This window comes from Archocentrus centrarchus, unplaced genomic scaffold (genome assembly GCF_007364275.1).
Source record: "Archocentrus centrarchus isolate MPI-CPG fArcCen1 unplaced genomic scaffold, fArcCen1 scaffold_29_ctg1, whole genome shotgun sequence".
Classification (NCBI taxonomy): Eukaryota; Metazoa; Chordata; class Actinopteri; order Cichliformes; family Cichlidae; genus Archocentrus; species Archocentrus centrarchus.
Genome location: NW_022060258.1, coordinates 4,380,266 through 4,408,233, shown reverse-complemented (window position 1 = coordinate 4,408,233; position 27,968 = coordinate 4,380,266). Strand labels below are relative to the sequence as shown.

The 27,968-nt window shown below is 43.6% G+C and overlaps 1 protein-coding gene and 2 long non-coding RNA genes across 3 annotated transcripts; all 3 read right to left on the bottom strand.

The window, feature by feature from the left end:
- Positions 1–1,833: 1,833 nt before the first annotated feature.
- LOC115776231 (CMRF35-like molecule 7) lies at positions 1,834–4,740 on the bottom strand. The gene is made up of 5 exons (XM_030723840.1): positions 4,710–4,740; positions 4,320–4,628; positions 4,060–4,140; positions 3,021–3,093; positions 1,834–2,448 (listed from the first exon to the last, which is right to left on the bottom strand). The coding sequence occupies exons 1-5, from the start codon at positions 4,738–4,740 to the stop codon at positions 2,406–2,408; spliced, it is 537 nt and encodes a 178-aa protein (XP_030579700.1). The 3' UTR covers positions 1,834–2,405.
- A 1,367-nt stretch (positions 4,741–6,107) lies between these two features.
- Positions 6,108–7,805, bottom strand: LOC115776265 (uncharacterized). The gene is made up of 4 exons (XR_004019438.1): positions 7,766–7,805; positions 7,430–7,606; positions 6,576–6,799; positions 6,108–6,370 (listed from the first exon to the last, which is right to left on the bottom strand). It is a non-coding gene; the product is annotated as an uncharacterized LOC115776265 (long non-coding RNA).
- Positions 7,800–10,172, bottom strand: LOC115776264 (uncharacterized). The gene is made up of 3 exons (XR_004019437.1): positions 10,112–10,172; positions 8,185–8,232; positions 7,800–7,846 (listed from the first exon to the last, which is right to left on the bottom strand). It is a non-coding gene; the product is annotated as an uncharacterized LOC115776264 (long non-coding RNA).
- Positions 10,173–27,968: the final 17,796 nt, after the last annotated feature.

The following is a 27,968-nucleotide window of genomic DNA, read 5'->3' as shown; positions in this document are numbered from 1 at the left end:
CACTGCGTATAACTTTGGATACTGTGGCTCCTCTGAAAAGGAAAGCTTCAAATCAGAAGTGCCTGACTCCGTGGTATAATTCACAAACGCACAGCTTAAAGCAGATAACCCGAAAGCTGGAGAGGGAATGGCGTCTCACTAATTAAGGCACTTAAAATTGTACGCTAAAGACCCTAAAATAATTACAGAGAAAAGCCAACACTCAAAATAACCTCCTATGAGCAAGCACTTGTTGACAGTATTAGTGTAAAAGACATGCTGTGGAAGAGAGACAGAGATTAATTATAACTAATGAATAAATGCAGAGTGAAGTATAAGCAAAATAAATATAGCAGCATAACTAAGGGAGGATTTTAAAAGTTTTAAGCCTAATCTTAAAAATAGAGAGGGTGTCTGTCTCCTGAATCCAAGCTGGAAGCTGGTTCCGCAGAAGAGGCGCCTGAAAGCTGAAGGCTCTGCCTCCCATTCTACTCTTAAGTATCCTAGGAACCACAAGTAAGCCAGCAGTCTGAGAGCGAAGTGCTCTGTTGGGGTGATATGGTACTATGAGGTCTTTGAGATAAGATGGGGCCTGATTATTCAGGACCTTGTATGTGAGGAGAAGAATTTTAGATTCTATTCTAGATTTAACAGGGAGCCAATGAAGAGAAGCCAATATGGGAGAAATCTGCTCTCTCTTTCTAGTCCCTGTCAGTACTCTAGCTGCAGCATTTTGGATCAGCTGAAGGCTTTTCAGGGAGCTTTTAGGACAGCCTGATAATAATGAATTACAATAGTCCAGCCTAGAAGTAATAAATGCATGAATGAGCTTTTCAGCATCACTCTGAGAAAGGATGTTTCTAATTTTAGAAATATTGCGCAAATGCAAAAAAGCGGTCCTACATATTTGTTTAATATGTGCATTGAAGGACATATCCTGGTCAAAAATGACTCCAAGATTTCTCACAGTGTGGGATGGCCCACCCCACCCCCCACCCAAATTATAAATGTCGAAGTGTATGTTTTCATGTTTGTGAATGCATGAAGTGTATAGCATGCAGTTAAAATTGAGGGGCTGACAGTAGACAGGACCAGAGTGGGGCCACCTCAGCAGCCCCCTCTCATCATCCCCTAGGTAACATGCCTGCCCCCCAAGGTCCTATGTGTATCAGAACGTATTGTCACTTGTAATGGCTGTAATGCAAATCAAATGGAGGGGCAAATGTGACTATTCTTAAACTTAGTTACAGCACTTTCACGAAAACTTCTACTGTAATAAAACTTATTCCCCACTGCTGTGTAATCCATTAAAGTAAATCCATTTATGTTGCACTTATAAGGAGAAGATGGAAATATTTTCTCATTTTCAACCCTAAGAGGCTCCATGGTGTCATGGTGGTTTACACATTTGCTAACAAGCAAAAGCTTCCTGGTTTGATTCCTGCAAGAAGACACAAATTGATTTTTCTTTTTTTTTTTTTTGGGGGGGGGGGGGGGGGGGGGGGTAGGAAGGGCATCCCATGTAAAAGAAAATGTGCCAAATCAGATGCAGTATGCAATGCAGTATGCAGAGTTATCTGCTGTGGCCCCTTATGAACACAAGAGCAGCTGAAAGTAGCTTCCAAGCTGTCACACAGTTCAGACATGAGGAGGAGCCTGCAGGGAAAAGATGGTGATGTAGCCAAAATAAAGATGACTTCATTTCCAAATAATACCTGTGGTTTCAACAAAGGCATAAATAAATTGTTCCGTGATCACAGACACAACCATGTCATAGAGAAAAACATTTAATAGGAAAGCAAAGCCTGAACATGATGGATCTGATAAATTTAACTTCATACCCAAGGCCCCCCAGCACGCTACAAAATGTGCACTCACATGTTTATCAGCAAGTGATGCTAACCAAAGCCCATATTTACAGTATGTTTTAGCATACAGACATGTTAACTCTTTATTTAAAGTGTGGTTGCAGTCCTCACTTCCTTACATTGGTTAGCAAGGTTTCACATTCATATTAAAAGGGATGCTAATTTTATAAAGTGAACAACAGGCCTAAAATCAAATATACCTGCTGGATACATTTAAAAGCTGACTGCTTGGTGTGTCTTTGAGGAGCTACTGGACCAACTGTGCAGTGGGACTTTGCTAATCAGCACCAGAAATACCATCAAATGCATTATTTCAATTTTATTTATCTTCAAATTGTATATAATCACTGGGGCAGAACCATGAATAAACATATAATAAGCATGCTCATAGAAATTAACCCACAAGAAAAGCAGCAGCTAAACATGTCATAAAAGTGAGCACAGCTATGAGGAGCATTAACGTGTTTGCTTCTGTCAGAGCCGCGTGGACACTCATTTCCTATCACTGCACCTCAAGTGGTCGTTAGAGGAACTGCAGCTTTTGCATTGGCTTCATTTTCAGCCCCGGAGGTTGCAGCAATGGGTGGAGACGAGGGTCACACTGCAGGTGAAAAACAATTCAAAAGTAAGGAAAGTGTTAATGACATTTAAAAGCTGTTACATAGTGACATCCTTGCTTTTCCTTCATGCTCCATTACTCTTATTTTACAGCCTGCTGTCAGACAAAGTCAGAAAGAAGCAGGTTTATGATTGTATTTTAGTAAAATGGTCCACATACTGATGGAGGCCATGAATGCTCATTTACTCACAGCCCGAGGAAACGAACTGGGAATTTAAAATAGCAAATAAACTTAGCACAAAAGTCAGGAAACTTGTGCTTGGTTGATCATTCCTTGGTTGTAACGATGCTTCTTGGCAGTGAATCTCACACTGTGGGAAAGCCTGTTTACTTCTCCTTAAATGGAGCCACATTTGTGAGGAAATGTGTTTGTGGGCTGAGCAGCAGAGGTGAGTATGTGGTTTTCACCCATGAAAAACTTGCCAAAGCCAAACAGAGTTCACAAATGATCAGAGTATCAAATATCTTGGAACAGAAGATGGAAAAACTGCTCAGGTAAGCTGCTGTAAAATGTCCTGTATGAAAAATGTGAGAGATAATATCTCTAGACAAACCATGAGATGATCACAAACAGCAACATCAGCATCTTCAAACAGAGAGCCACAGCAAAAATCACTGGCCATGAATCTGTGGGACGAATTACAATTTATGTTAATTAATATAATTAATCAGCCTGCTCCGGTTGCACTCTGCCTGTCGCCTGATGGCAGCTGGGATACGCCCTGGATTCACAATAATTCAGTCTGCCATGTCCAGAGTACCACCACATTTTGACAGCCCATATTAGGAAACTGATCTCTATGACATCAAATCGCTCCAATGGTAAAAATTGCCCAGAGTTAAACATGAGCAGTGAAAGAAGTCATCAGCAGCACAGATACTGGAGTACGAAAGCAAAAATAATCATCAAACAGATAAGACAGATTCCTGATGTATGATATTTAAACTCAGTAAGAATGATAATGATAAATTTTCAGATATTGTACCTTCAAAAAGGTTCTCCAGCATCATTTAATGACTGTACCTCCTGTTTTGTCAACAACATATTATAGAAGTTGTGAGAGAGGCGTGTTTTGTGTTGCATCGCCTATTCAAGTATTTGGAACCTGTGGAGATGCTGCTGATTCATATCATCATCCTCCTAAAATAATGGTCTGTCATTTTTTAAATCATCATATGAAAAAAAAAGACTTTTCACATTATTGATGGAGGGTGAGGATACGTCAAAGAGACTGTCAAAGTCCTCATCCACCTGGGACTGCCTAAATAAGGGATTTAATATCCAGCCCTCTGATAGTAAAGTATGGATTTCTGAAATAAATATGTATGTGGTTGTGCTAATGGTAATTTAGCTTTAATCATTCTGTAATGTTTCTGAATGAGAGAATTGCAATGATATTATGAACTGTGTCCTGGTCCTGAGTCTAGGCCCCAGGGTTTTGTATTATCTCTTCATATTTTTGTTCTTTATATATATTTTTCTGGGTTTTGGTCCTGGTTCAGTTTTGTTCTTGGTTACTGTTAAAGTTTAGACCGTGTTCTCTGGAGCTCAGCCCTGTGGTGGTGACTGTGAGCACAAACATGGGTTCCTACCAAAGCTCTCCTCAGGAGCAGCTGACCGTGTGGAGGTGGGTGATGAGGTTGCAGAGTGAGTGACTGACGTGGGCAGTGCTTCTGGAAACAGAAAGGATTTTAGCAAAAACAACATGAGAGGGTCCTCAGAAAAAAGATGAAATCGTGAATCAGTTTTTATCTTTCACCACTGTTCACTTAAAATGATTTTTAAAAAACTAAAATATTAAAATATTACACCAACATCACATAATTAGATGTACAGCCAATAATTTTCTCACCTTTGACCTCCAGTTTTATTTGTCCGACTGAAACTCTGTAGCTTCCATCTTTTGACTCCAGCCCACACCAGTAGACTCCAGCATCCTGTGAGGAAACATCACTGATGGACACGATGAAGCGTTTCTCTGTGTTTCTCAGAGTGAATCTCCTGTTTGACTTCTGAGGAGATTTGGTTGATAAAACATCCTCACAGGTGAAACTCTCCCCTTTACAGAGAAATCCGACCTGCTTGTCATCTGGATAATTACATGTGATGGTGGTTTTAGCTGCTCTGTGTACACTCTGAGTAGATGGCTGCTGACAGCTTCCTGCTAAAAAAAAACAGGGAGATGAAAGTATGAAAGATTTTCATTATGTGAAGGACTTGAAATGTGTCTTATATGTCAGACTGTCATGTTTTTTGTGTGGAACATGGTCCATTCGGACTCAGTGTCCTCAGCCTCCCTCAGAATGCTGTCAAAGTTCTGCCAGAGGTGGGAGTTGAAGCTCTTGTGGACTGGGGTTTCTGCCAGGTGTTCCCAGTACACACTCATGACACGTTTAGGTGCACCGGGGCTGCCCAGCATCCGCCCCCGCCACCTGATCCAACTCAACACCAGGTGGTGATCATGTGACAGCTCCTCTCTTCACTCAAGTGTCCAGAACATACGGCCGCAGATCTGATCATACAATTACAAAATCGTTCATCGACCTGTGACCTAGGGTGTCCTGGTGCCACGTGCACTTATGGACATCCTTATATTTGAACATGGTGTTCATTATGGACAAACTGTGGTTTGCACAGAAGTCCAATAAAAAACACCATTCAGGTTCAGATCAGGCAGGCTGTTCCTCCCAATCACGCCCCTCCAGGTTTCACTGTCATTGCCCACATGAGCGTTGAAGTCTCCCAGCAGGACGATGGAGTCACTGAATGGAGCCCCTTCAAGCACCCCACCCAGCAACTCCAAGAAGGGTGGGTACTCTGAACTGTCATAAGCACAAACAACAGTCAGGACCTGTTCCCCAACCTGAAGGCACAGGGAAACAACCCTCTCATCCACCGTTGAAAACATACAGGCAGCAAGTCATGGGGATACAAGAATACCCGCCCCAGCTCACTGCCCCTCACCGAGGGCAACTCAAGACTGGCACAGAGTCCAGCCCCTCTCCAGGAGACTGGTTCCAGAGCCCAGGCCATGTGTTGAGGTAAGCCCGACTATATCTAGCCTCACACACCACGGGCTAATACCCAGCCACCAGATGCTCTCCCTCAAGGTCCCTCCCCAGGCCTGACTCCAGGGTGGGGCCCTGATAACCCAATCCCAATCAGGGTAAACAGTTCCCTTGTTGGCATCTCCATAGGGGTCTTTGTCTGGCCCCTCACCCAGGACCAAGTTTCCATGGGAGACCCTACCAGGGGGACAAGCCCCCGGACAACATAGCTCCTGGGAGTACAGATGTTTATGTTACAATGTAGGAAGTAAAAGTAAAAAGTAGTCAGAAAAATAAACACTCAAGTAAAGTACAGATAGCTGAAAACTGAAGTACAGTAACCACTACTTCCCACCTCTGCCTCTGAGTTTAGAGAAAACTTCTGTCATCAGCTGCTTGTTTGATTTCTTAGCTGCATTAATGATCAACTTATGGTTTATAGTTTGTATAACATACATACACTATAGAAAGGAAATTCATAATACAGTCCATGTGTTGTGTTAATACTACTACTACTACTAATAATAATAATAATAATTGTCACATTTCTTACCAGCTTCCAGTGTCCATTTCTTTATGTAAGGTGAGTTTGATCTGTAAAATTTACACTGATACTTCCCAAAGTCCTCTTGTTCCAGATGTTTAACGGCCACTTTGAGCTTTCCTTGGTTTGTATTATTGTACAGAGAAAATCTGCCTTTGTCTTCCCACACATCCTTCTGAGAGCTCCGTAAGGTTGTCCCTCTGTGAGTAAGTACATCAGTGTACTCATATATTTTAAATGTTTTAGGATATTTGCAGGTGAATTGAACCCATCCTGTTGCACAAGCTCTTGCTTCATCAACTTTATCACAACCTGCAGATCAAAGAGAAAGTCAGTGTGTGGTGATGTCCTGTTATTGAATTTCTGCTTAGCTGGTCATTGAACTCCTTCTCAGCATGTGTGGATCAACCATCACTAGTTCAGATAATGAAACATGTATAACACATGTATGTATATACAGTATAGCTCTGATTAGTGTGTGACATCAGTAATCATCAGGTGTCAGTAATCTGTTTACCTGCCATCAGTGGGAGGGTGAGCAGTAGCAGGAACTTCATCATGTTGGTTTGGCTGCTGCTTAAAGTCTCTGTTATTTATCTGCAGGTTCTTCCTTTTGGCACTTTGTCTGTCCAGCTCTGTTTCTTCAGTTTCTGTCATATAATCCTTCAGATGTCCTCGCGACACTTTCTCTTCGTAATTTTCCTTTGAGCACGACTCCTTCCTCATCAAACGCTGCTTCTCCTCGTTGGCGGTTAACATGAAGTAAGTGGTGTGTGCGAGGAAGAAAATGACACATTGGAGTAACAGGAAGTTTATGACACAGTGTGACAGAAACACCTTCATGTTTTAGTTTTTACAGCATTGCATCACCAACTTCATGCTCAGGCTTTAAAGGACGCTGCACAAAAGCAAAGCAGCGTTTGCTTATAAAGTGTCCAAAAAAGGTGGGAACATTATCTAAACTGCAAATAAAACAGACTATATTAAACCTGTTTGACTGAAAATACTGCAAATATAACATATGTAATGCTGAAGGTTATGAAATGCTCCTTTTTCATATGTCAGACACTGAGATCCCCAAGACTTCATCCACCTGTCTAAATAAGGGCCTTAATATCCAGCTGCAGATAAAGCTGGGTATCATCTGCATAGCACTGAAAATGTATGCAATGCTTTCTAATAACGCTGCCTAAGGGAAGCATGTATAACTAGAATTACTTTCTGCTCCAGAGTAAATAATTTGAAGCATGTTGATACCAAATTTCATGGTAGTCAGCATATTATATATCCATATTTGGTTTTAAATTGAAACAGAAACCTGTGCTGCTCTGCAGATAAAGTTAACATGAATGACTTAAATATCCATCCTACCGTTCTTCAGCTATTGCTATTTTGTTTAAGTCGGGGCAGAAGCTGAGCCGGGTTGACTAAGGTCAATTTTCCCAAACATCCATCCCCCAGCTTCCTGGTGCCCTCCTCCTGACACTCACAGGTCTGCAACAGCAAGGCCCAGACACATGGGGCGAGAGACTAGAGGCTGGACAGGTACTAAACAAAGAGAGAGAGACAGAAAACTCTGGATAGCAAAAATTATCAGTTTAATCAGCCAGCACAGACGAGTCACACTTAAACAAACTGCAGTGAATTCATAAATGATGCTTCTTAATGAATAAAGGCTGATTAAAATGCGCACCACAGAACACACACCTGATGACTTCTCTGAGGGAGTGAAGCAGCAGGTACTGGGCTGAGGTCTCCTTCAGGAGGGAGGGCAGGTAATCGTTCATGCTGCTTAGAGCATGTGGAGAGCAAATATAGCTCTTATTTACTCAACTCAACTTTATTTATAAAGCACTTTAAAATCAAACGCTGTTGGCCAAAGTGCTGTACACAACTAAGAGCAAACAACAAAAACACAGACATAAGACAAGGAAACAATAAATAAATAAATAAAACCACACCTAAGAAAATAAACAAAGAAAGCCAACATCTCAAACTGAGTTAAAAGCCAACACGAAGAAATGTGTTTTAAGAGGATTTAAAAGCAGAGAGTGAGTCAGCCTGCCTGATGTGCAAGGGAAGATCGTTCCACAGTTTTGGGGCAGCAACTGAAAAAGCGCGGTCACCTCTGAACTTCCTCTTTGTCTTTGTCCAGCAGTGCCAGATCAGCTGACCTGAGTGAACGTGAAGGAACGTACAGGTGGAGCAGATCAGACAGATATGACGATGCAAGGCCATAAAGACATTTAAAAACAAATAAAAGGATTTTTAAAATCGATCCCAAACCGAACTGGGAGCCAATGAAGTGAGGCCAAGATCGGAGAAATGTGCTCATATTTTCTGACCCCAACTAAAAGTCATGCAGCAGCATTTTGTACCATCTGGAGCCGGGCAAGCAGTGTCTGGCTGAGCCCAACATAAAGTGCATTGCAGTAGTCTAAGCGAGTCATGTTAAAAGCATGGATTAAAATCTCAAAGTGATGCAGTGAAAGAAATGGTTTCACTTTGGCCAGCTGTCTTAGCTGATAAAAGCTAGACTGAGTTAATTTGGGCATCAAGTTTAAGTTCACTGTCCAGCTTTACACCAAAGTTTGTCACTGTCTTAGTCAGATGTTGAGTTAAAGGACCCAGGTCAGTAGTCATTTTAAAAGTATCACTGGGTCCAAGCAACGAGACCTCAGTCTTTTTATCATTTAGGTGCAAAAAGTTAGTGGACAGCCATGCCTTAATCTCTCCAATGCACCTGAGGAGATGGTTAGCAGAATATGCATTTTGCTGCTTCAAAGGCACATAAATTTGGCAAAGCTCATCAGTGCAGTGAAATTATAACAAATCTTTAGAGGAGGAGAGGAGAGGAGAGGAGAGGAGAGGAAAGGAGAGGAGACCTTTTGGACCTTTAGCACACCCTTTATTATGTCATATCATCTTACAGATGCAACCAAGAAAAAAAAACACACTCCAATGCAGATCAACATTTAACCAATACACCCCACCACCACTAAAAACACACACAAGAGGGAAAAAACCCAACCAAAAAAAGGAACATTTGAATCATCAAAAACCCAAAACAAGCTCATCTCCAGTCACACAGCACAAACCCCACTGATTCCCCAAACAGAAACAAAATCATCAACATCAGACACCATCTTATGATAAACGCGCCACTATCAGCCCCTTAAAAACAAATACAGAGTTAACAGAACCCACCCCCCCTCAGTTTATTTTTCCAAGTAAGCCAAGTACTCAACTTAGTAATCATCCCACGCTGTGCTGCAGAATATCTTGGTCCATAAATAAAAAGACTGTCCTCTAAAACCTCCCCAAAAAAAGTAAGCCACTGCTGCAGCAACAAAAAAAAAGACAAGTCAGCCTGGGACACCTAAGCCAAAGGTGCTGTAACGTCTCCTCAGCCGGACAAAATAAACAAAAAGACCTCACCCTCCAGTCAAAATGTGCCACATGCCTGTTAGTAGCCACTGCCCCGTGCATCACCTTCTACTGGAGATCTGCACTACACTTCTCAAAGGGGAACTTGTACAGGGACCCCCAGCTACCCCTGGAGGAAGACCCCGGTGCCTACACACCCTGCCACCTCAACTCCTGAACACCAGCCAACAGTCCCCTGTTGAAAACCTTCACTGCAACAGCATACAGAGCCTTCTTCGACAACCGAGACAGGTCACCCAGGACGGGCTTCTGAAATGACAGCAGTGATCCCTTTTCCTCATCCTGCTCCTCCAGTGCAGCACAAACAGACAATGGTGGAAACACAAGAGGCAACATCAGCCAATTACCCACAGAGTAGGCCCCCAAAGCCGCTCGAAAGGAACCAGGAAGACCCCCCTTGACCTCCTCCCTTCTCCACCAGCTTCTCCAGAAGATGCAAGGACTACACCCCAGTGTCCTGAGCCAGCATGGCAGTAGACTTCCACTGCCCAGCTGACCGCAGATCCACCAGCATGGTCAACCCAGCTCTTTTGCGAGATCCCTGAACACTAAGAGAGCTGAGCACCCTACTCTGTACAAAAGGGTTGTGAAGCAGAGGCTCCTCACCAATATCACCATAAAATTCAGAACAGCCCCTCTGGTTCCGTAGCCCCTTAACTGGCAAGGGCCCGCTGACGGGCCGTTTGTAGTCCCTTTTATATGGCAGGCTAGACCCTCCCATTTTTACTGACACCTCATTCGGCCAATCATCTAACTGGCTGCACCAAATCACCTGACAAAGCTACGTGACGCCCTCTGAGTATCACTGGCTCTAGCAAACCCATTTCTTAACATGATTGGCCGAATGAGGTGTCAATCAAAATGGGCGGGTCTAGCCTGCCATATAAAATGCACTTCATTCAGCCGGCGGACCAGACGCGGCCAGTTAATAGGCTATGAAATGGGTTTTTCAGAGCCAATAATGACCAGAAGGCGTTATGTAGTTTTTGTCAGGTGATTTTTTTGCTGCCAGTTAAGGGGTTAAAACTGTCCTCCACGCACAGAAAACCGACTGGTAAAAAAAGAGGTCTGTGAAAGGTCCATACCAGTCAGATCCAGAAGAAACAGGTGCCTGTCATATGCCAAGTAATTCACCCTGTGCAGTAGAATAGCCGCCGTCACAAACCATGGTGGTCGCCCTCTATGAAAAAGGTAGCGTTGCACCGTCTGAAGGCTGCCAGGTGGCTATGAATATTGATCAAACCTTGGCCTCCCTTAGCCACAGGCAGCGACAGCACCACAGACCTGATTCAGTGGCATCCTCCCCAGAAGAATTCAACCAGTCGTTTCTGCACTTCCCTGATCAATGCTCCTGGAGGGTCTACAACAGTGGCACGGTGCCAGAGTACAGAGATAGCCAATGCATTAACAACCAAAGTCCTCCCCTATAGGACAACTGGGGCTGGACCCAAGCCCACCGAGACAACCGGGCACTGACTTTCTCAGCTAGACCCTCCCAGTTCTTCTCCTCAAACCCAGCATTCCCCAAGAAAACACCCAAACACTTCATGCCCTCCATGTGTAGGATACATTTTAGGGGTCTCCATGTTCCTTTTTGACTTCAAATTAAAACCCAATTAAACCCATTTTTACCAACAAATCACAGGGTTGAGCAGGTTCTGATGCAGGCAGTTTATTAGACATCTTAGTAGCACACAAATAGTTAAAAAGACAAAGACAGTAGCATAGTGAAGCCTGAGTTACACACACAGAGTAACAGGAAAGAAGAAAGAACTTGTTGATCATGCCCGGCTTCCTCATCACTCCCTCCGACCGAGGAGAGCCCGTGCTGAGATTAAGTATGAGTCCAAATAAAATCAAACTGTCCAAATGATCCATGGCGATGAGCAAGCTGTGTTGCAAAAAGTTACTAGTACTTAGAAATATACAAACACAAAAAACAAAGGACAAAAAGTAAAAGCAGATAGCCCTCCCGGGAGGTTGTGCCTTAGCAGTTGCTGGAAAAACGGACAACACGGACAAAGACAGTCGCTACATCTTCTCTCCTCTCTTCTCCTCTTCTAACCGTGGTATTTATACTCTTTCCCTTTCTTTGTCTAAGATTTGTGCTGAGTCTGCACTTTGTAAGCATGCATTAGAAACTGTCATTAATTCTACTGACATTATCTGAAAAGGCACAAACATCCCGGAGCTTCTTCAATACATCAACAAGACAGTAAGAAAAATTCATCACAATAATTGTCAGAAACAACCTCCTTGTGGCCATCCTATGGTACTCCTGTAGAAGGATTTACAGCTGCCCACACTGACACAGACCAGATATGAGGGAGAAAGTGGGGCCCAATTTGCCCCTAGACTTGTTTCTTAGACAGATTTACACTTTCTTGATTTGCATTTCCAAAATCTTTGGCTGTGCTACATAAGCAAGGTAGGACCTATGGCTAGGTCTACTGGACAGATTTATCCCTATTACCAGTATAAATCGAAAAATGGGCAAACAGGATGACTGATGTCCTATACATGAACCCAAAAGGGGCAGTTTTATGAGCTGAGACCCCTAAGCATGAATTTGAATGAGCAACAGGTTCATCATGGGGCTAGAGGAGACGATGAGTATGCTTTGAGTATGATCTGAGAGGGCCTGCTTGGCCACAGCAGACTGTTAGGGAGGGGGAGCAGAGCTTCTGGGGCCCTGAACACAAATGAGAGCAACTCAAACAGGCCTCAAATCTTCCTGCTACTTTTAGACCCACAATATGCATTTATTACAGTGTAGAAAGCAGTTTAGTTGCAAATAAACAGAAGTGGGAATAATACCTTTAAATATCAGCACTGGGTGATAAAAATATTTCCCAACACATGTTCCACACCAGCCCAGCTGGTAAAGCTGGTTCCTCTTTATTAGCCCACCTACCTAACCGGAACCCTCCACACTTTAACCAGTTAACCTTCGCAGAAGACGCCTTTTCATATTATTCCAGTGTCTGCGTGAGAACAGCAATGTCAGATTGATTAGTCACAAAAACTGTAACATTGTGAGCATATGCCGACAACTGCACTGTACCCCCATACGGTCTACAAAAGGGAGCCCTGTGAGTCCCCGCCTGAGCGGGCACAAGAGAGGTTCAATGGCCAGAGCATATAGCATCCCAGAAAGAGGGCACCCTTGCCTGATACCCCTCTGAACCAGAACAGGTCGACTCAACCCCCCACCCACCTTCAACATAACAGCAGCGCCTGGATACAAAAGTCTAATCCAAGAAACAAAAGACTCCCCAAACCCAAAAGCCTCTGTTTTAAACAAATAACAATGATCAACCCTATCAAAAACTTTCTCCTGATCAACAGAAAAATGTCCCACATCCAGCTCCTGGAGCTGCCAAGTCAATGACCATCACGAATCAAGAATAAGTTGTCCATTATAGTCCATCCACGAGCACAATATGACTGATCCGCCTGGACAGTCATGTCCATACAGTCCTTAAGCTGATTTGAAAGGCACTTTGTGATCATTTTAGAGTCCGTACAAAGTAGTGAAACAAGTCTCCAGTTCTGCAACAGGCTCAGATCTCCTTTCTTTGGCAACAACATCAGTACTGCCCTGGTGCAGCTTAATGGCCAGTCTGCAAACAATAGCTCAGAACCTCATAAAAGTCCTCCCCCAGCAGGGTCCAAAATTTCTGATAAAACTCCACAGGAATTCCATCAACTCCTGATGACCGAGCACAGTTGAGCTGCTGAACCGCCACAGACACTCCATCAAAAGAGACAGCAGACTCCAAAGAATCAGAAAGCCCCACACTCAGCCAACAGCTGATATATCAGCAAGAGGAGAGGAGAGGAGAGGAGAGGAGAGCAGAGGAGAGGAGAGGAGAGGAGAGGAGAGGAGAGGAGAGGAGAGGAGAGGAGAGGAGAGGAGAGGAGAGGAGAGGAGAGGAGAGGAGAGGAGAGGAGAGGAGAGGAGAGGAGAGGAGAGGAGAGGAGAGGAGAGGAGAGGAGAGGAGAGGAGAGGAGAGGCGAGGCTCATAATCCTGGGTATTTGGGTTTATATGTTACTCAGATTGTAATGGTCTAGTCTAACAAAGATCGGTCACAGTAGAATCCAAGCCGGCCCTGACCACCAATAAATGATTCTGTGAAAAATAAATCAATGAAGAAAATAATTCAAGTGTGCAGTGACTGAGGGGGCACACCACCACAAGTGAATGGGTCTGGGGCAAAGATCAGGCACTGCCTGAATAAGGAAAAAAATGATCAGGTATATGAGCTGCCCGTATATGTGAAGGTCAACAGGTATGCACACCCTCAGAGGAAGAACATCATGCTCATCTGTATATCAGTGATAGCAGGACCATCAGCAGCAGGCGTGTGATACTGTACTGCTACTGTAACCTCTGTATAGTGGGTCAGGTCTGGATCAGAGAGCTGAGGCTGCTGAGGTTGCTTCTGGTCTGGTATCACCCACATGGAGAAAATCATCCTTATCTTTATTTTCACATGTAGACAAAGAGTTTTCAGATCTGGCTTTGACACATTTTATAAATCTGGGTTAGATAAGGTAGAGCAGGTGTCAGTCCAGAGTCAGACTCTCATCTGAAAAACCTCTGTGGAAAAACTCAGACGAGCTTTTCTGACACTTTATGCGGTCAAGAAGAGTCGTTTGGATGAATATAAGATCTTGTGATCATTGTGACGTTCTGCAGCTTTGCTTTAATGCTGTAAAAGCCAAAACAGAACAATCTGACTCAGAGTTATTTTTGGTCACGCACGACAAAGACACACCCCCAGACTGAGTATGACTGCCCCTGAAGGGTGAACTGTGGAGTTCCCCTTACAGATGTAATCACTTTAATATTTATTTCTGACTCAGCTGTGACTCATGCTGACATCTGTGCCCCATGACCTGCTGTTTCGTGCTCTGTGCTGTCTAATAATATAAAATAATGGCTTCTAATCACTTAAATATGTGTCACCTGTGGCTTTTAGAAGGGTTTTATGTCATTTGATGAGATAACAACAGTTTACGTTCCCAAGGGAAAATCTTTGCACTGCTGCTCTTTAGAAAATGTTGGCTAGAAGTAAACACTTATTCAAACCACCATCTGATTCATATCGTGATTAACAATCTTTGTGAGTCAACAAAAACATTACAAACACACTATTGGTAATTATTTTTGGCAATAAACAGCTTTCCCAGCAGAAAAATGTCCATGTGTCCATTATTGTTAGGGCGGCTCACAGGTACGCACCATCTCACCTGAAGCTCAGATCACTGGTTTTGAACCCGTGCCTGCAAGAACCTGCAGCAGCTGCCAGTGGATGAGTCTGAAGACTCCCGACAGAACAGACAAGCTGATCTTAGTCGGGTGTGGGGGGGGGTAGGCTCTGGCCACACATGTCAGAAAACTGATGGACACTTAAAGAAACAAACTACACGTAAAGTCAACCACAACATGTATTACACAACAATGTCTGCAGGCAGCATGTTGTTTGAAGAAACGCTTACTCAGCTGTCTGTTAGGACCACCAAGAAACTATTTAAAGGAGTACTGCACAGATTTATCAGTGTGTTCGGGTTTGACTGCTGGTTTCAGAGGATAAACTGAGGGGCTGCACCAACGTCCAGAATGAGCTCAGTAAAGATTACTGTGAGTCCCACACCTAAATGAGCAGGTTAAGGCCCCTTTAATGAGCCCTGAGGTTTATCTTCCTCCGAACACACATCATAAATGGATACGTTCTGCTTGGTGTGAACTGTTTAATGAAAGAAATCTCTCTGTGCATTTTATACAATACTGGCTGTACACAGTGCTACAGAAATACAATATAAACATCCAAAATTCAGGTGTCACACCCCTGAGCCACCAAAAATAAGCATAATGCTGCCTTCTACAAGGCATTGCAGAAAAGTCTGTGAAACCGCCCACCACAGAAGAAAAACTGTATCAATCTTTGATCTGATTAATATGCATGTTTAATTCAGTGATGTATGTGTGAAGCATGCATGTCACTCTCATCCATCAGAGCGGGGAGCTCGCCCAGTGCTGCAGGTTTGATGCTGGCTGATGATGAGTGACCATCACAGATACGCCTGCATCTCGAGCTGATTCTTCCTCAGCAAAGATCCCAGCACAGACAGAGCGTCTGGCAGGATGGACAATCGTCAACCTGCAGGACAGGAAGTTCCTGTCATTTTTCAAAAGAAAATCTCGATTCATTAAATTAGAAAAAGAGTCATAAAAAACCTTTAACAGAGGTGCAGAGATGAGGTTGAGGGTGCCATGATCCTGGGTCCTTGTTTCTCAGTTTATGGTCTTTTGTAGTTTTGTTACCTTCATTGTTTTGTTTTGTTATATTGTTTCACATGTTCCTCTTATGTATTCCTGATGTTTTAGACCTTAGTTTTCCCTGTGTTCTGTCCTGAAGTGTTTCCCCTCTGTGTTTCCTTTGATTATTTTTCAGTGTCTGTCTCCCTGTGTCTGTTTGTGTCTTCTTATGTGGTGTCAAGTTAGCATTTGTGTATCAGTCTTATCACTTCCTGTTTTATTTTGACATCCTCCGTCTCTTGTGCTTTGTGTTATGTTTTACTTCCCTGAGTCTTAGTGTCATTCTGTTCACCTGTTTGCAGCTGTTTCCACTCACCCCTCGTTCCCTCTGTGTATTTGTTCTTGGCAGATATCGGAGTCTTGTTGTCGTTGTGGCTGGTTTGTCTCGTGCTCTCTGGAGCTCCAGTACTGCTTAGTTTCTTTTCGCAGTATCAGTTTACTTGGTTTATTTTGTTCTCTGTGTTTTGCTGTCAAAATAAAGGCTCACTCTTACTTCATTTACTACTGCCTGCTTCCTGCTTTTGGGTCCTCACCTCTTTCACACACCTGATCCCACGCACCGTGACAGAGGGTCCTAACTGCTGTTTGTCTCTCCAGAAGGATCACCAAGACTCCTTGAACTTCTTCCCCCAGGTGGTCACCAAAGTGACACACAGTGACCCATACATGAAAAAGCCCTTTCTTTCACTTCCTGGTCAGTCTGTTGCTTTAAGCCTCTTCATACTGAAAACATCTTTGAGGAAAAAAAAAAGAAAGAAAAACAACCTTTTCTGTTTGGCACAATTTTCATATTCAAATAACAGCAGCAGAGGTTGGTGTGGAAGGTTCATGTGGTGCACTGACTTATCCTTCCCCAGTAAACGTGTTAGAAACGTCGTTCCCACTTAAGCGCTCATGATTGGACATCAAATACAAAAATAATGACAGAATAATACAAAGTATCAACAATCCATTCATTTTCTTTTTTCCTTATCCCACTGCAAAGGAAGACCAGAGCACATCCCAGCAGACATAAGGCAAGAGACAGAATATTAATATGAAATTATCAAATATACAATACAAATATAGAGTTTTTATATTATACTTTGATGATGGTGATGTGCCAGATTTGAACTGTGTAACAGCAATAACCAAGTCAATTCAATTCAGTGTTATTTATATAGCACCAAATCACAAAAAACAGTCTCAAGGTGCTTTATACTGTAGGTAAAGACCCTACAGTATGTAACGTCTGGGTTGTGTTCGGTGGTGAAGAGGAGGCGGCGGGCAGCCAAAAAAAACGCACAAGCACACTGGCACTGAGAATTTCAGTATTGCCCTTTTAATAAATGTAATCTTCACAACCTTATGAAGCCCGGTTGAACGGCTGCTACATAAACACACATGAAAACGAGCAGTGTTCATACAACCTATGACGGTACAAAAAATAAGGAAAAGGAAAAGGTCCGCCTCAATCCAAAAATGTCCGTCTGCAAAACACATCTCCCGCGCTCTCTACTGAGGAGCGGTGGGCGCACACTGGTGACATCATCAACACAAAAAGGCCAGACTGTCGTAAAGAGACATCACAATTACGACTGTTACATATTCCCCCCCGGTTAACAAAAGGCTGTCCTCAGCCGAACACAGCAAAGGCACAGTACATACTTAACGAGCCTCCATACATGGATAAGCCAGGATAAGATGTTGAAACCAAACAGGAAATCTACAGTGCAATATTGAAAAGCTGGCAAACATGAGTTTCCAACAAGGTGAATGTCAACTGGGACAGATATTGCATAATAAAAATACACTTAGGATGTTCAGGACAATTACAAAATAAGTTCCCTTTTTTTTTTTTTTTTTTTTTTTTCCACAAAATTCTTTTCCAATTCTGGAACATTCAACACAATATGTAAAAACTTATAAACATGAGCTGTATATTAACTCACATAACAGTCATGTAACACCAGTGAACAACAAGAAACACATAACAAATGCAAATAAGGTCACTTCAGGTCAAACCTGTCAGTATGAAAAGGGTTGGTCCACCTATTGACAGACCAATCAGTGGTGACTCTAGGAACACGCCTCGGTCTGAAGTTATAGGAAACCCCAGCAGCGCGCCCACTGTCAGCAGGAGGTGGACTGTTCACATCTGTTCTCAGGGCAGCGTCCGCGGTCTCATGAACAGAGTTTTGGTTCAACAAAGGAGGAACAGTATCGGCATAGTCGAAATCAGTCTCAGTTGGGAAATCACCAGAGACCATAGCAGTGTTTGTATCAGCAACATCACAGTCACTAGGTTCTGGTTCCAAAAGAGCAGAGGGCAAGCTGCTGCCTGGCAAACTGCGAGTCAAACTTGCAGAAGTCTTTTGTTTTGAGTGTTTGTCAGATAAAGCTGTGGCCCAGGTGTAAAATGGTTGCAGGTTTGCAACATGAAAAACTCCAGCTTTCTCTCCAGTGTCCACTTTTGTTAGACAGTAATTCACATCAGACATCCTCTTGGAGACACGGTAGGGACCTGTGTAAAGGGGTGCCAGCTTTGCTGAAAAGTTGGATGCTGCATCTGATTTCGGGTGCGATTTCACTCTAACCAGGTCCCCAACTTCGTAAGAGACTGGGCGACGTCTTAGATCATAGTAATGCTTTCGCCGTTTATGACTCTCTGTGAGAACCATACGAGCATGCTCATGAGCCTCTTGAAGTGAAGCTCTCAGATTCTCTGAGTAGGATGTTTCAGGTTCGCCCACTCCTTCCCAGGAGGGTTGAGTGATGAGGTCCAAGGGAGTGTCCAACTCTCGTCCATAGAGCATCATAGACGGGCTCAGGCCTGTGCTCTTGTGAGGCGCAGTACGCAGGGCAAAACAAATTTGGGGAAGATATTTGTCCCAGGAAGTGTGTTTGTCGTCGACATATGCTCGGATGGCTGTTTTCAAGGTGCGGTTTACACGTTCAGTTGCATTCATTTGAGGATGGTAGGCAGTTGTCAGTCTGTGTTCAGTTCCAAGTGTCGACAGAACATGCTCAAACAGGTCGCTGATGAAAGGTGTTCCCCTATCAGAAATAAGGTAGGAGGGAGAACCATGTCGGGCAAATATTTCAGTGATGAACTTATCAGCAGCGACTTGAGCTGTGGCTTCTCTCACAGCACTCACCTCAATCCATTTGGAGAAATAGTCCACAAAAACAAGAATATATGCATTTCCCCTTTGTGTGCGGGGTAGTGGGCCAACATAGTCCACACCTGTGTACTCCCATGGTCTTTGTGGTTGGATGGGAACCATAAGACCTGCTGTTTTCCTTTGGGTTGGCTTAGTGGCTTGACACAGACAGCATGAGACGACATACTTTTTCACATCGGAGGTCATGTTTGGCCAGAAGAACCTGAGACGCAGGCGTGCCAGAGTTTTTGCAATGCCCAGATGTCCCGCTGTAGGGTGATCATGGTAATACTTGAGCAGATAACCATGGAGCGCAGTGGGAGCGAAAAGTTTAATCTGCTTGAGTGGGTGAAGACCACATTTTGTTTTTGGGTCGAGGAAATATAGGAGTCCATCTTGTATAATGAACTTCTCAAGATCTTTATTATCTGTCTCACTTCATTGGTCGCCCAAATTTCCCCTCTGTGGGACAATAAAGGCTGTTTCTTCTTCTTCTTCCAGCTGACGAAGCAGTGCGCCTGTGACCGGGTCCTCTAGCTGTAGTTGGCGAACATGTAGACGGTCCGACACAATTACAGAAGGCAGAGCGCGAAGGTCCATACTTCCCATCACGGCATGGGGAGGGAGGATATCGATAGGTGCATCCACATCTGGGAGGGGATTACGTGAAAGGGCATCAGGCACCTTGTTACGTTCTCCAGGTTTGTGGATGATGCTGAAATCAAAATCTTGAAGGCGAAGAGACCACCTGGCAAGCCTGCCAGAGGGATTGGGGCGAGACATCAGCCACTTGAGGCTGCTGTGGTCAGTGTAAATAGTCACATGCAGACCTTCGACATAAGGCCGGAAATGCTCCAAGGCCCAGATGACAGCGAGGCACTCTTTTTCTGGAGTCGAGTAAGGTTTTTCTGATTTATGCAGAGCACGGCTAGCAAAAGCCACAGCAACATCTCTGTCATCCTCATCTTTCTGCATTAACGCTGCTCCGAGTCCAGCATCGCACGCATCCGTGTGGATGAAGAATGGACGTGTGAAATCTGGAAACTTGAGGATTGGTGCAGAGGTTATGGAACGTTTTAGAAAGTCCACAGCTGTTTGGCACCTATCATTCCAGTTAAACTACACATCCTTTTTAGTGAGGGCGAAGAGTGGCTCTGCGTGACGGGCATAATCTGGTACAAAGCGGCGGTAGTAACCCGTTAAACCAAGGAACTGTCGCACCTGCTTTGTTGTGGTTGGTACTTTAAACTCAGTCACAGCTCTCACCTTGTCAGGGTCAGGATGAATGCCAGATGGTGTGACACGATAGCCAAGGAAGGTAAGTTCTGTGAGACAAAATTGACATTTGCTCAGTTTCAATGAGAGGCCAGCAGATTTGAGCCTACTAAGGACCTCCTCAAGGTCGATCAGATGTTGCTCAAAGGTTGGTGATGCGACAACAATGTCATCCAGATACACTGCACACGACTTATAAATCAGGCCGGCTAAAACATTGTTCATAAGCCGTTGAAAAGTCGCAGGGGCATTACACAGGCCAAAAGGAAGGACTCTGAACTGAAACAGGCCGCAATGCGTGATAAAGGCAGTCTTTGGTCTAGCCTCTTCAGCAATGGGGACCTGGCAGTAACCTCGAGCGAGGTCTAGTGTTGTGAGAAACTTCCCTTTGGCTAAAAAGTCCAATGATTCATCCACTTGTGGGAGTGGGTAAGAGTCTTTCACAGTTAACTGGTTTAGACCTCGGAAGTCAACACAGAACCGTGGTTCACGGGGGGGTCTGATCACAATGACCACAGGTGCTGCCCATGGTCCTGACGCAGGTTCGATGATGTTATCCTGTAACATTTTTTGTACTTGGTCTTCAATGATTTGCTTTTTAGCTGGGGAGGTGCGGTATGGTGGCAAGTTAATTGGTTTCGCATCCCCAGTGACAATGACATGTTCTGCCAAATCAGTGCGGCCAAGGTGACCGTCAAACAGATCACCGTAATTTTTTTAGCAGTCTTAACAGTCCTTCCTTTTCCACAGAACTTAAGTTAGCGTCATCAACTTTTTCATGAAGTGAGAGCTGTGGAGTGTTCTGCAGAGTCATTGTTCCGCATTCAAGATCAGCTTCCACAAAGCCACTGTCACAGAGTTCCTCGAGACATGGGGCATTATTGTCCATAATTACGGTTCTGGTTGGGACATGAATTGTTAGAGAAGTGCGAGTCATAAAGTCCATCCCGAGAATGAAGGGGGATGACAAGTTCTGCACTATTACAAACCTTTGATAGACTGACTTGCCCATAAATCCAATGGTCAACCAGGTTGTTCCTAATGGATTGCAGTTCGTGCCGTTAGCCAGTCTTATGGGTGGAGAATTCCACTGAGTCTTTAATGAGGTATTTTTGGACTTTTCAGCTACCAGGTCTGCCTTCACTGCTGAAAGCGATGCCCCTGTGTCTAGTGTGGCTTCCAGAGCTGCTCCTTTGAAGTTTACCTTAACTCTGAAAGGGGTGTTCCATGAAGATTGTGAAGATCCATCTTCGACGTGATTGAGCATAGGTGGTGAGACTGGGTTTGACATAGGTAGTGAGGGCGGAGTTATTGACTGGGGGGAGGGTTGGCCCTGTGAAACACTCTCCCCCCCCGGAAGTTTCCCTGCCTCCGACCTGCTGGTTGTGTCTGTCTTGCTGTCCCAGCACCGTCTGGTTCTGGAGTCTGTGTTACCGGATGATAATCTGCAGGCGACACTTGAGGAAGCTCTCTGACGTGTCCGGGAGACTGTCGAGCTCCCTGAAATTCAGTGGAACAGTTAGGGCAGGTGCGGGATGTGACCCCTGGCATTGAACATTTAAAACAGTAGGGTCCACCAACATCTCTACTTTTCACCTGGACTCTTGGTGGCTGCAAAAGGTTGGTGCCGAGAACAGAATGCAGCTCGTGGGCACGCAGCACTAGATCAATTACTGACCTGACAGGTGTCCCATACAATGCCACCCTGTATTTTTCCACTGCATGTTTACAGATGAGGTCAATTTGCTCCTGCTCAGGTGGTGGATTCCTCAATCTTCTGAACTCACTGAGCATGTGGGCTGCAAATGTTGGCAGAGGCTCTTCGGGGTGCTGGAAACGGTCCAAGATGCCTCTCATGATGTTCTCCTGGTTGTCAGCAGGCAAGAACACAGTTCTGAAAAATTCACAAAATTTGGCCCAAGTAGATACATGAGGACTGAGAACACTAAACCACTTCCTTGGTTCCTTAGCTAGAAAATGTGGTAGTTCCCTCAGGATCTGGGCATCTGTTAGGTCCAATGAGGTTTTATAAGCATTAACAGACTGTAGCCATTCTTCTGGGTGGAGACCACCATCATTAGTAAATACAGTGGGTTCTAATTTAGCCTGGTGCAATGCCGCAGCGAGGACTCTGGTTGTATTGATTAACTCCAGTGAATCTGACTGCGACTGAGACAGGGCCCTATCAGATTGAGTGGGGCCAGGTGCTGGGTTGGGATGCTCTTTTTTCCTGTTATGTTGGCTTTGAACAAATGGAGTGGATGAAGCCTGAGGAAAAGGGTGAGTAATCCGGGCGGCTGGAACTGTAGGGGCTGTTTTAGTGTGTTGAGTCCAGCGCTCCAAAATATTTCTCTGGAGATCCAAAGAGTCATGCAGGCATCGCTGAAGCATGTCCACCTCTGCTTCTAAACTTTGTACTTTATGTTCAAGGTTAGGGGAATTTTGTTTGGTAGCAATTTGACTTGGGAGCAACATAAAGTCTATATCATCACATATATCATTCAAGTCAGGGTGAGTAGCCATAATGCACACTTATCAGAACCCAAATCTGTATAATGTAAGTTGTACTGGAATGAACTTCACGTCTGGTCACACAGAAAAACCTGAGGCACATAAGTTCTTAACCATAGCAATTATTTGTCTGGCCCCCCCTTTATTTTCTTTTTTTTTTTTTTGTTGTTGAGGCACCAAATTAAGTGATGATTAACTGTAAAATAGACAGAAACTTATAACTTTGTATGGGTAGAAAATTTTCGAGTCAAACGATCTTAAAACAGCTTTCAACTAGGAACCGTCAAACCAGTGAAAACCAAGAAACCGTATTTAGAAACACTTTAACTGTCCTTATATTATTCCTCCAAAAAGAAAAAAAACATCCCACTGCTGAGTCCAATGAATAGCTCACTTTTTTTTTTTTTTTAATCCATTCACAGTCAAAAGTCAAGACTTCTTTTGTTCTCTCTTTATTTATTTTTTATACTCACGGCGTCGGTTCGGTATCTCTCAGAAGAACTGAAAGCCTCGCAGTCCTGATTCTGCACAGAGCTCAGTCCCGTGATAAAGTTCCGACGTGGAGAGACTAATCAGATGTAGCAGCTTGCAGCGTGTGCTCCGCCGATGAGGGGGTTTCCGGTGAGTTTGCTGTGCATGCGTGCATATTCAGGAACCATGGAAAGTTGGGTCCGTCTCACATCCAGGTAATGCAGGTCTGCTGTCATCCGACGATTTCACGGCGCAGGGTTCAGCAGGGAACCAGATTATATCCCGAAAACGGCGCTGCAGCGGCTCCGCTCGTTGCCATGGAAACTCGTCGCGACTCTTTGATCCACCCGACGTCTGTGTCTGGGCCGGCCTGGCCTGTTCCCACGAAGTATGGCGGACGATCGCTGCACTTCGACTACCGTTCTGATGTATCAGGCATCTGCTGCTCGAAGATACTGCATTCAGAGGTCCAAGATAAGATGTTCGGGCGCCAATTTGTAACGTCTGGGTTGTGTTCGGTGGTGAAGAGGAGGCGGCGAGCAGCCAAAAAAACGCACAAGCACACTGGCACTGAGAATTTCAGTATTGCCCTTTTAATAAATGTAATCTTCACAACCTTATGAAGCCCGGTTGAACGGCTGCTACATAAACACACATGAAAACGAGCAGTGTTCATACAACCTATGACGGTACAAAAAATAAGGAAAAGGAAAAGGTCCGCCTCAAGCCAAAAATGTCCGTCTGCAAAACACATCTCCCGCGCTCTCTACTGAGGAGCGGTGGGCGCACACTGGTGACATCATCTACACAAAAAGGCCAGACTGTCGTAAAGAGACATCACAATTACGACTGTTACAAGTAATACAGAGAAAACCCAACAGTCAAATCGACCCCCTATGAGCATATGGGAGAAATCTGCTCTCTCTTTCTAGTCCCTGTCAGTACTCTAGCTGCAGCATTTTGGATCAGCTGAAGGCTTTTCAGGGAGCTTTTAGGACAGCCTGATAATAATGATTTACAATAGTCCAGCCTAGAAGTAATAAATGCATGAATTAGCTTTAGATAAATATGATTCAAACCACTGCAGTGCAGTACCTTTAATACCTATAGTATGCTCTAATCTCTGTAATAAAATGTTATGGTCAACAGTATCAAAGCTGCACTGAGGTCCAACAGGACAAGAACAGAGATGAGTCCACTGTCAGAGGCTCTAAGAAGATCATTGGTAACCTTCACTAATGCTGTTTCTGTACTGTGATGAATTCTGAAACCTGACTGAAACTCTTCAAATAAACCGTTCCTCTGCAGATGATCAGTGAGCTGTTTTACAACTACTCTTTCAAGAATCTTTGAGAGAAAAGGAAGGTTGGAGATTGGCCTATAATTAGCTAAGACAGCTGGGTCAAGTGATGGCTTTTTAAGCAGAGGTTTAATTACAGCCACCTTGAAGATCTGTGGTACATAGCCAACTAATAAAGACTGATTGATCATTTTTAAGATTGAAGCATCAATAATTGGAAAGACTTCTTTGAACAGTCTAGTAGGAATGGGATCTAACAAACATGTTGCTGGTTTGGAGGAAGTAACTATTGAAGTTAACTCTGAAAGATCAACTGGAGCCAAAGAGTCTAAACAAATACCAGCAGTGCTGAAAGCAGCCGAACATGAAGAATAATCTTTGAGATGGTTATGAATAATTTTTTCTCTAATGTCTAAAATTTTATTTGTAAAGAAATCCATGAAGTCACTACTAGTTAAAGTGAAAGGAATACTCGGCTCTACAGAGCTCTGACTCTTTGTCAGCCTGGCTACAGTGCTGAAAACAAACCTGGGGTTGTTCTTATTTTCTTCAATTAATGATGAATAGTAAGATGTCCTAGCTTTACGGAGGGCTTTTTTATAGAGCAACAAACTCTTTTTCCAGGCTAAATGAGCATCTTCTAATTTAGTGAGACGCCATTCCCTCTCCAGCTTTCGGGTTATCTGCTTTAAGCTGTGCGTTTGTGAATTATACCACGGAGTCAGGCACTTCTGATTTGAAGCTTTCCTTTTCAGAGGAGCCACAGTATCCAAAGTTATACGCAGTGAGGATGTAAAACTATTGACGAGATAATCAACCTCACTGGGAGCAGAGTTTAGGTAGCTGCTCTGCACTGTGTTGGCACTGAAGAGCATAATAATGAAGGAATTAGATCCTTAAACTTAGTTACAGCACTTTCACAAAGACTTCTACTGTAATAAAACTTCTTCTTTGAACAGTCTAGTAGGAATTCGAGTCCAAAGGTGTTTCATTTGCTAATCAGCTCCCTGGAAGCTGAGAAAAGATGTCAGCTGAAATGTTTACTGGGCTCTGCAGAAAACAAACTGCACTTCATTTTATTTTAGTTGCAATTTTAAGTATAATTTGTATGAAGAATGTTTGACAGGATGTGAATGTATTTACACTTTATTTTTCACTCTTTTGTGGAAGGACTGTGTGGAGACTATGGGGAGACACAAGAGCGCCACCTGGAGCCAGGATCAGAAGAAACAGCCTTTATTGTCCCACAGAGGGGAAATTTGGGAAACCGCCAACCTCACCACAAGCTGCTGTGCCGTGAACAGGCGCTGTGATAAAGCTGGTGATGACACACTCAGATCCTCTGCCTGTCACTCCACCATCCAGACCAACAGCAGCTCCACTCAGTCAGTGAGTCACAGCAACATTAAAATTTGACCAGAAAAAAAAAAAAAAATGTGACCAGCTCTGACAGAAGCATCAAACCCATGGAGAACAATTCAGATAATTTCTCCTGGTTTCACGATTCACAGCAGACATCACATATTTACAGTTTATTCTCTACTGAAGCTCAGCATTAGAACCATCAGTAAAATAAATCTGATCAAGACCCGAGTCTGCTCCTTCCAAACAGACCAGTGTCATATATTGTGTTATGATATGCAGTGAGCACACTTACATCCACTGCACTTTGATCCAAAGCCTACCTGGGTGCAGAGTCATAGTCAGTACCTGGATCACATGATGCTGCAAAGGGAGTAATTATTAATGATGTCAGCTGACATGAGGGGTCATTAAGTAGATTTAATAAAGAATAGAATCAACTGTTTGTTTCATCACTAAATTTTATTCCTGAAATCTATTTTTCATGTTTGAATGTTAATGAGTTACATGACGGTTACAGTTTCTTCCAGTACCCTGCAGACTGGAACCTGTGGGCAGCTTACTCAGTATCAGTATAAACAGTAGGTGGCAGTATTGATTTACCGACTGACAATGGTATAGTACAGTGGTTCTCAAATCCAGGCCTCGTGGCCCAGTGTCCTGCAGCTTTTAGATGTGTCCCTGATCCAACACACCTGAATCAAATGGCTGAATTATCTCCTCAGTATGCAGTCAAGTTCTCCAGAGTCCTGCTAAGGACTTCTATATTTGACTCAGGTGTGTTGAAGCAGAGACACATGTAAAACCTGCAGGACACCGGGCCACGAGGCCTGGATTTGAGAACCACTGGTATAGTAGAACACCTACTTTTCCTACACAAATAAACTGATGAGATTATAAACATGAAGCAGTCTTGCCCAGTGTGCACACCTTTTAACTAGCTACCGGCACCCAAATTTTCAGAATCCTTGTAAAGTCGAGGTTAGGGGTTATTTTTGTTTCATTTTGTTGTCAAGACAAATCACACAAAATTTCAGGTCAGTGTCTCTAACAGTGTCTGAGATATTAAACTAGGGTTCCCCTCGCTGATTCCACACGATGCAAAACTGCAATAATTAGCATTTTGTAAATGATAGAAAATAAAGATTAAATATATTTAAACAGATTTATTGCCATTTTCTTATCATTTCTACCCAAAAGATCACATGGCTGTAGCTCAGGAGGTAGAGCAGGTCACCTGCTAGCTGGAAGGTTGGTGGTTCGATTCCTGGCTGCTTCAGTCTCCGTACCAAAGTATCCTTGGGCAAGATAGTGAACTCCAAGTTGCTCTCTGATGCAGCTGTCAGTGTATGAGTGTGTGTGAATGTTAGATAGAAAGAAGTGCTTGTGTCAATGAAAACATGTTGTATGAAGCGGTTTGAGTGCTCGAAGTTGAAAAGCACGATATAAGAACCAGTCCGTCTGCCATGTTTGCCGGTTCAAAGCAATTCCAATTTACAGAAGTTTAAAAATCTATTTTTATTTTGTTTTCAATTTTCAGTGCTGTCAGAAGGTCCAGGTGGTGTTTTTGTGACCCCTTATTTCAGGAAAGGACTCTGAAGAGGCCAGAAAAGCATATATTTCTAATCTATTATGTAGTCTTAGCGATATTTTTAAGGCCACAGGAAGTTTGAAATTTAAGATATAAAGGTTCAAAAATGTTTCCAAGCCACTTTTTGACTGCGGTAAAAAAAAAAAAAAAAGCTGAAAATAGACTCAAAATATCTCAGTTTCCTGAAGAAAACCGGCTATAAATCGTGTACCCAACGTTCTTAAGATGGGGCGGGGGTGAGTTTCAGTGGTCCGGCGGGGTTTTGGGACCTGTTTGATTTTAAACTTCAAAAGCTTTATTTTGGTAGAGAGATATTAAAATATTCCAAAGACATGCAGTTAGTAGGGTTAGGTTACCTGGTGATACCTATAGGTGTAAATGTGAGTGTGAATGGTTGTCCATCTCCCTGTGTTAGCCCTGCGACAGGTCACGACCTGTCCAGGTGTACCCTGCCTCTGGCCCTGATGGCAGCTGGGCCCATGCC

What these genes read in the sequence shown, in the direction of transcription:
- LOC115776231 (XM_030723840.1), bottom strand. Translation starts at nt 4,740, where the DNA reads ATGGACCATGTTCCACACAAAAAACATGACA. An exon ending in TCCACACAAAAAACATGACA is followed by an intron (nt 4,629 to 4,709) that starts GTCTGACATATA and finishes TTTTTTTAGCAG; the next exon opens with GAAGCTGTCAGCAGCCATCT. An exon ending in CTGTTTGTGATCATCTCATG is followed by an intron (nt 2,449 to 3,020) that starts GTTTGTCTAGAG and finishes TTTCACCTGCAG; the next exon opens with TGTGACCCTCGTCTCCACCC.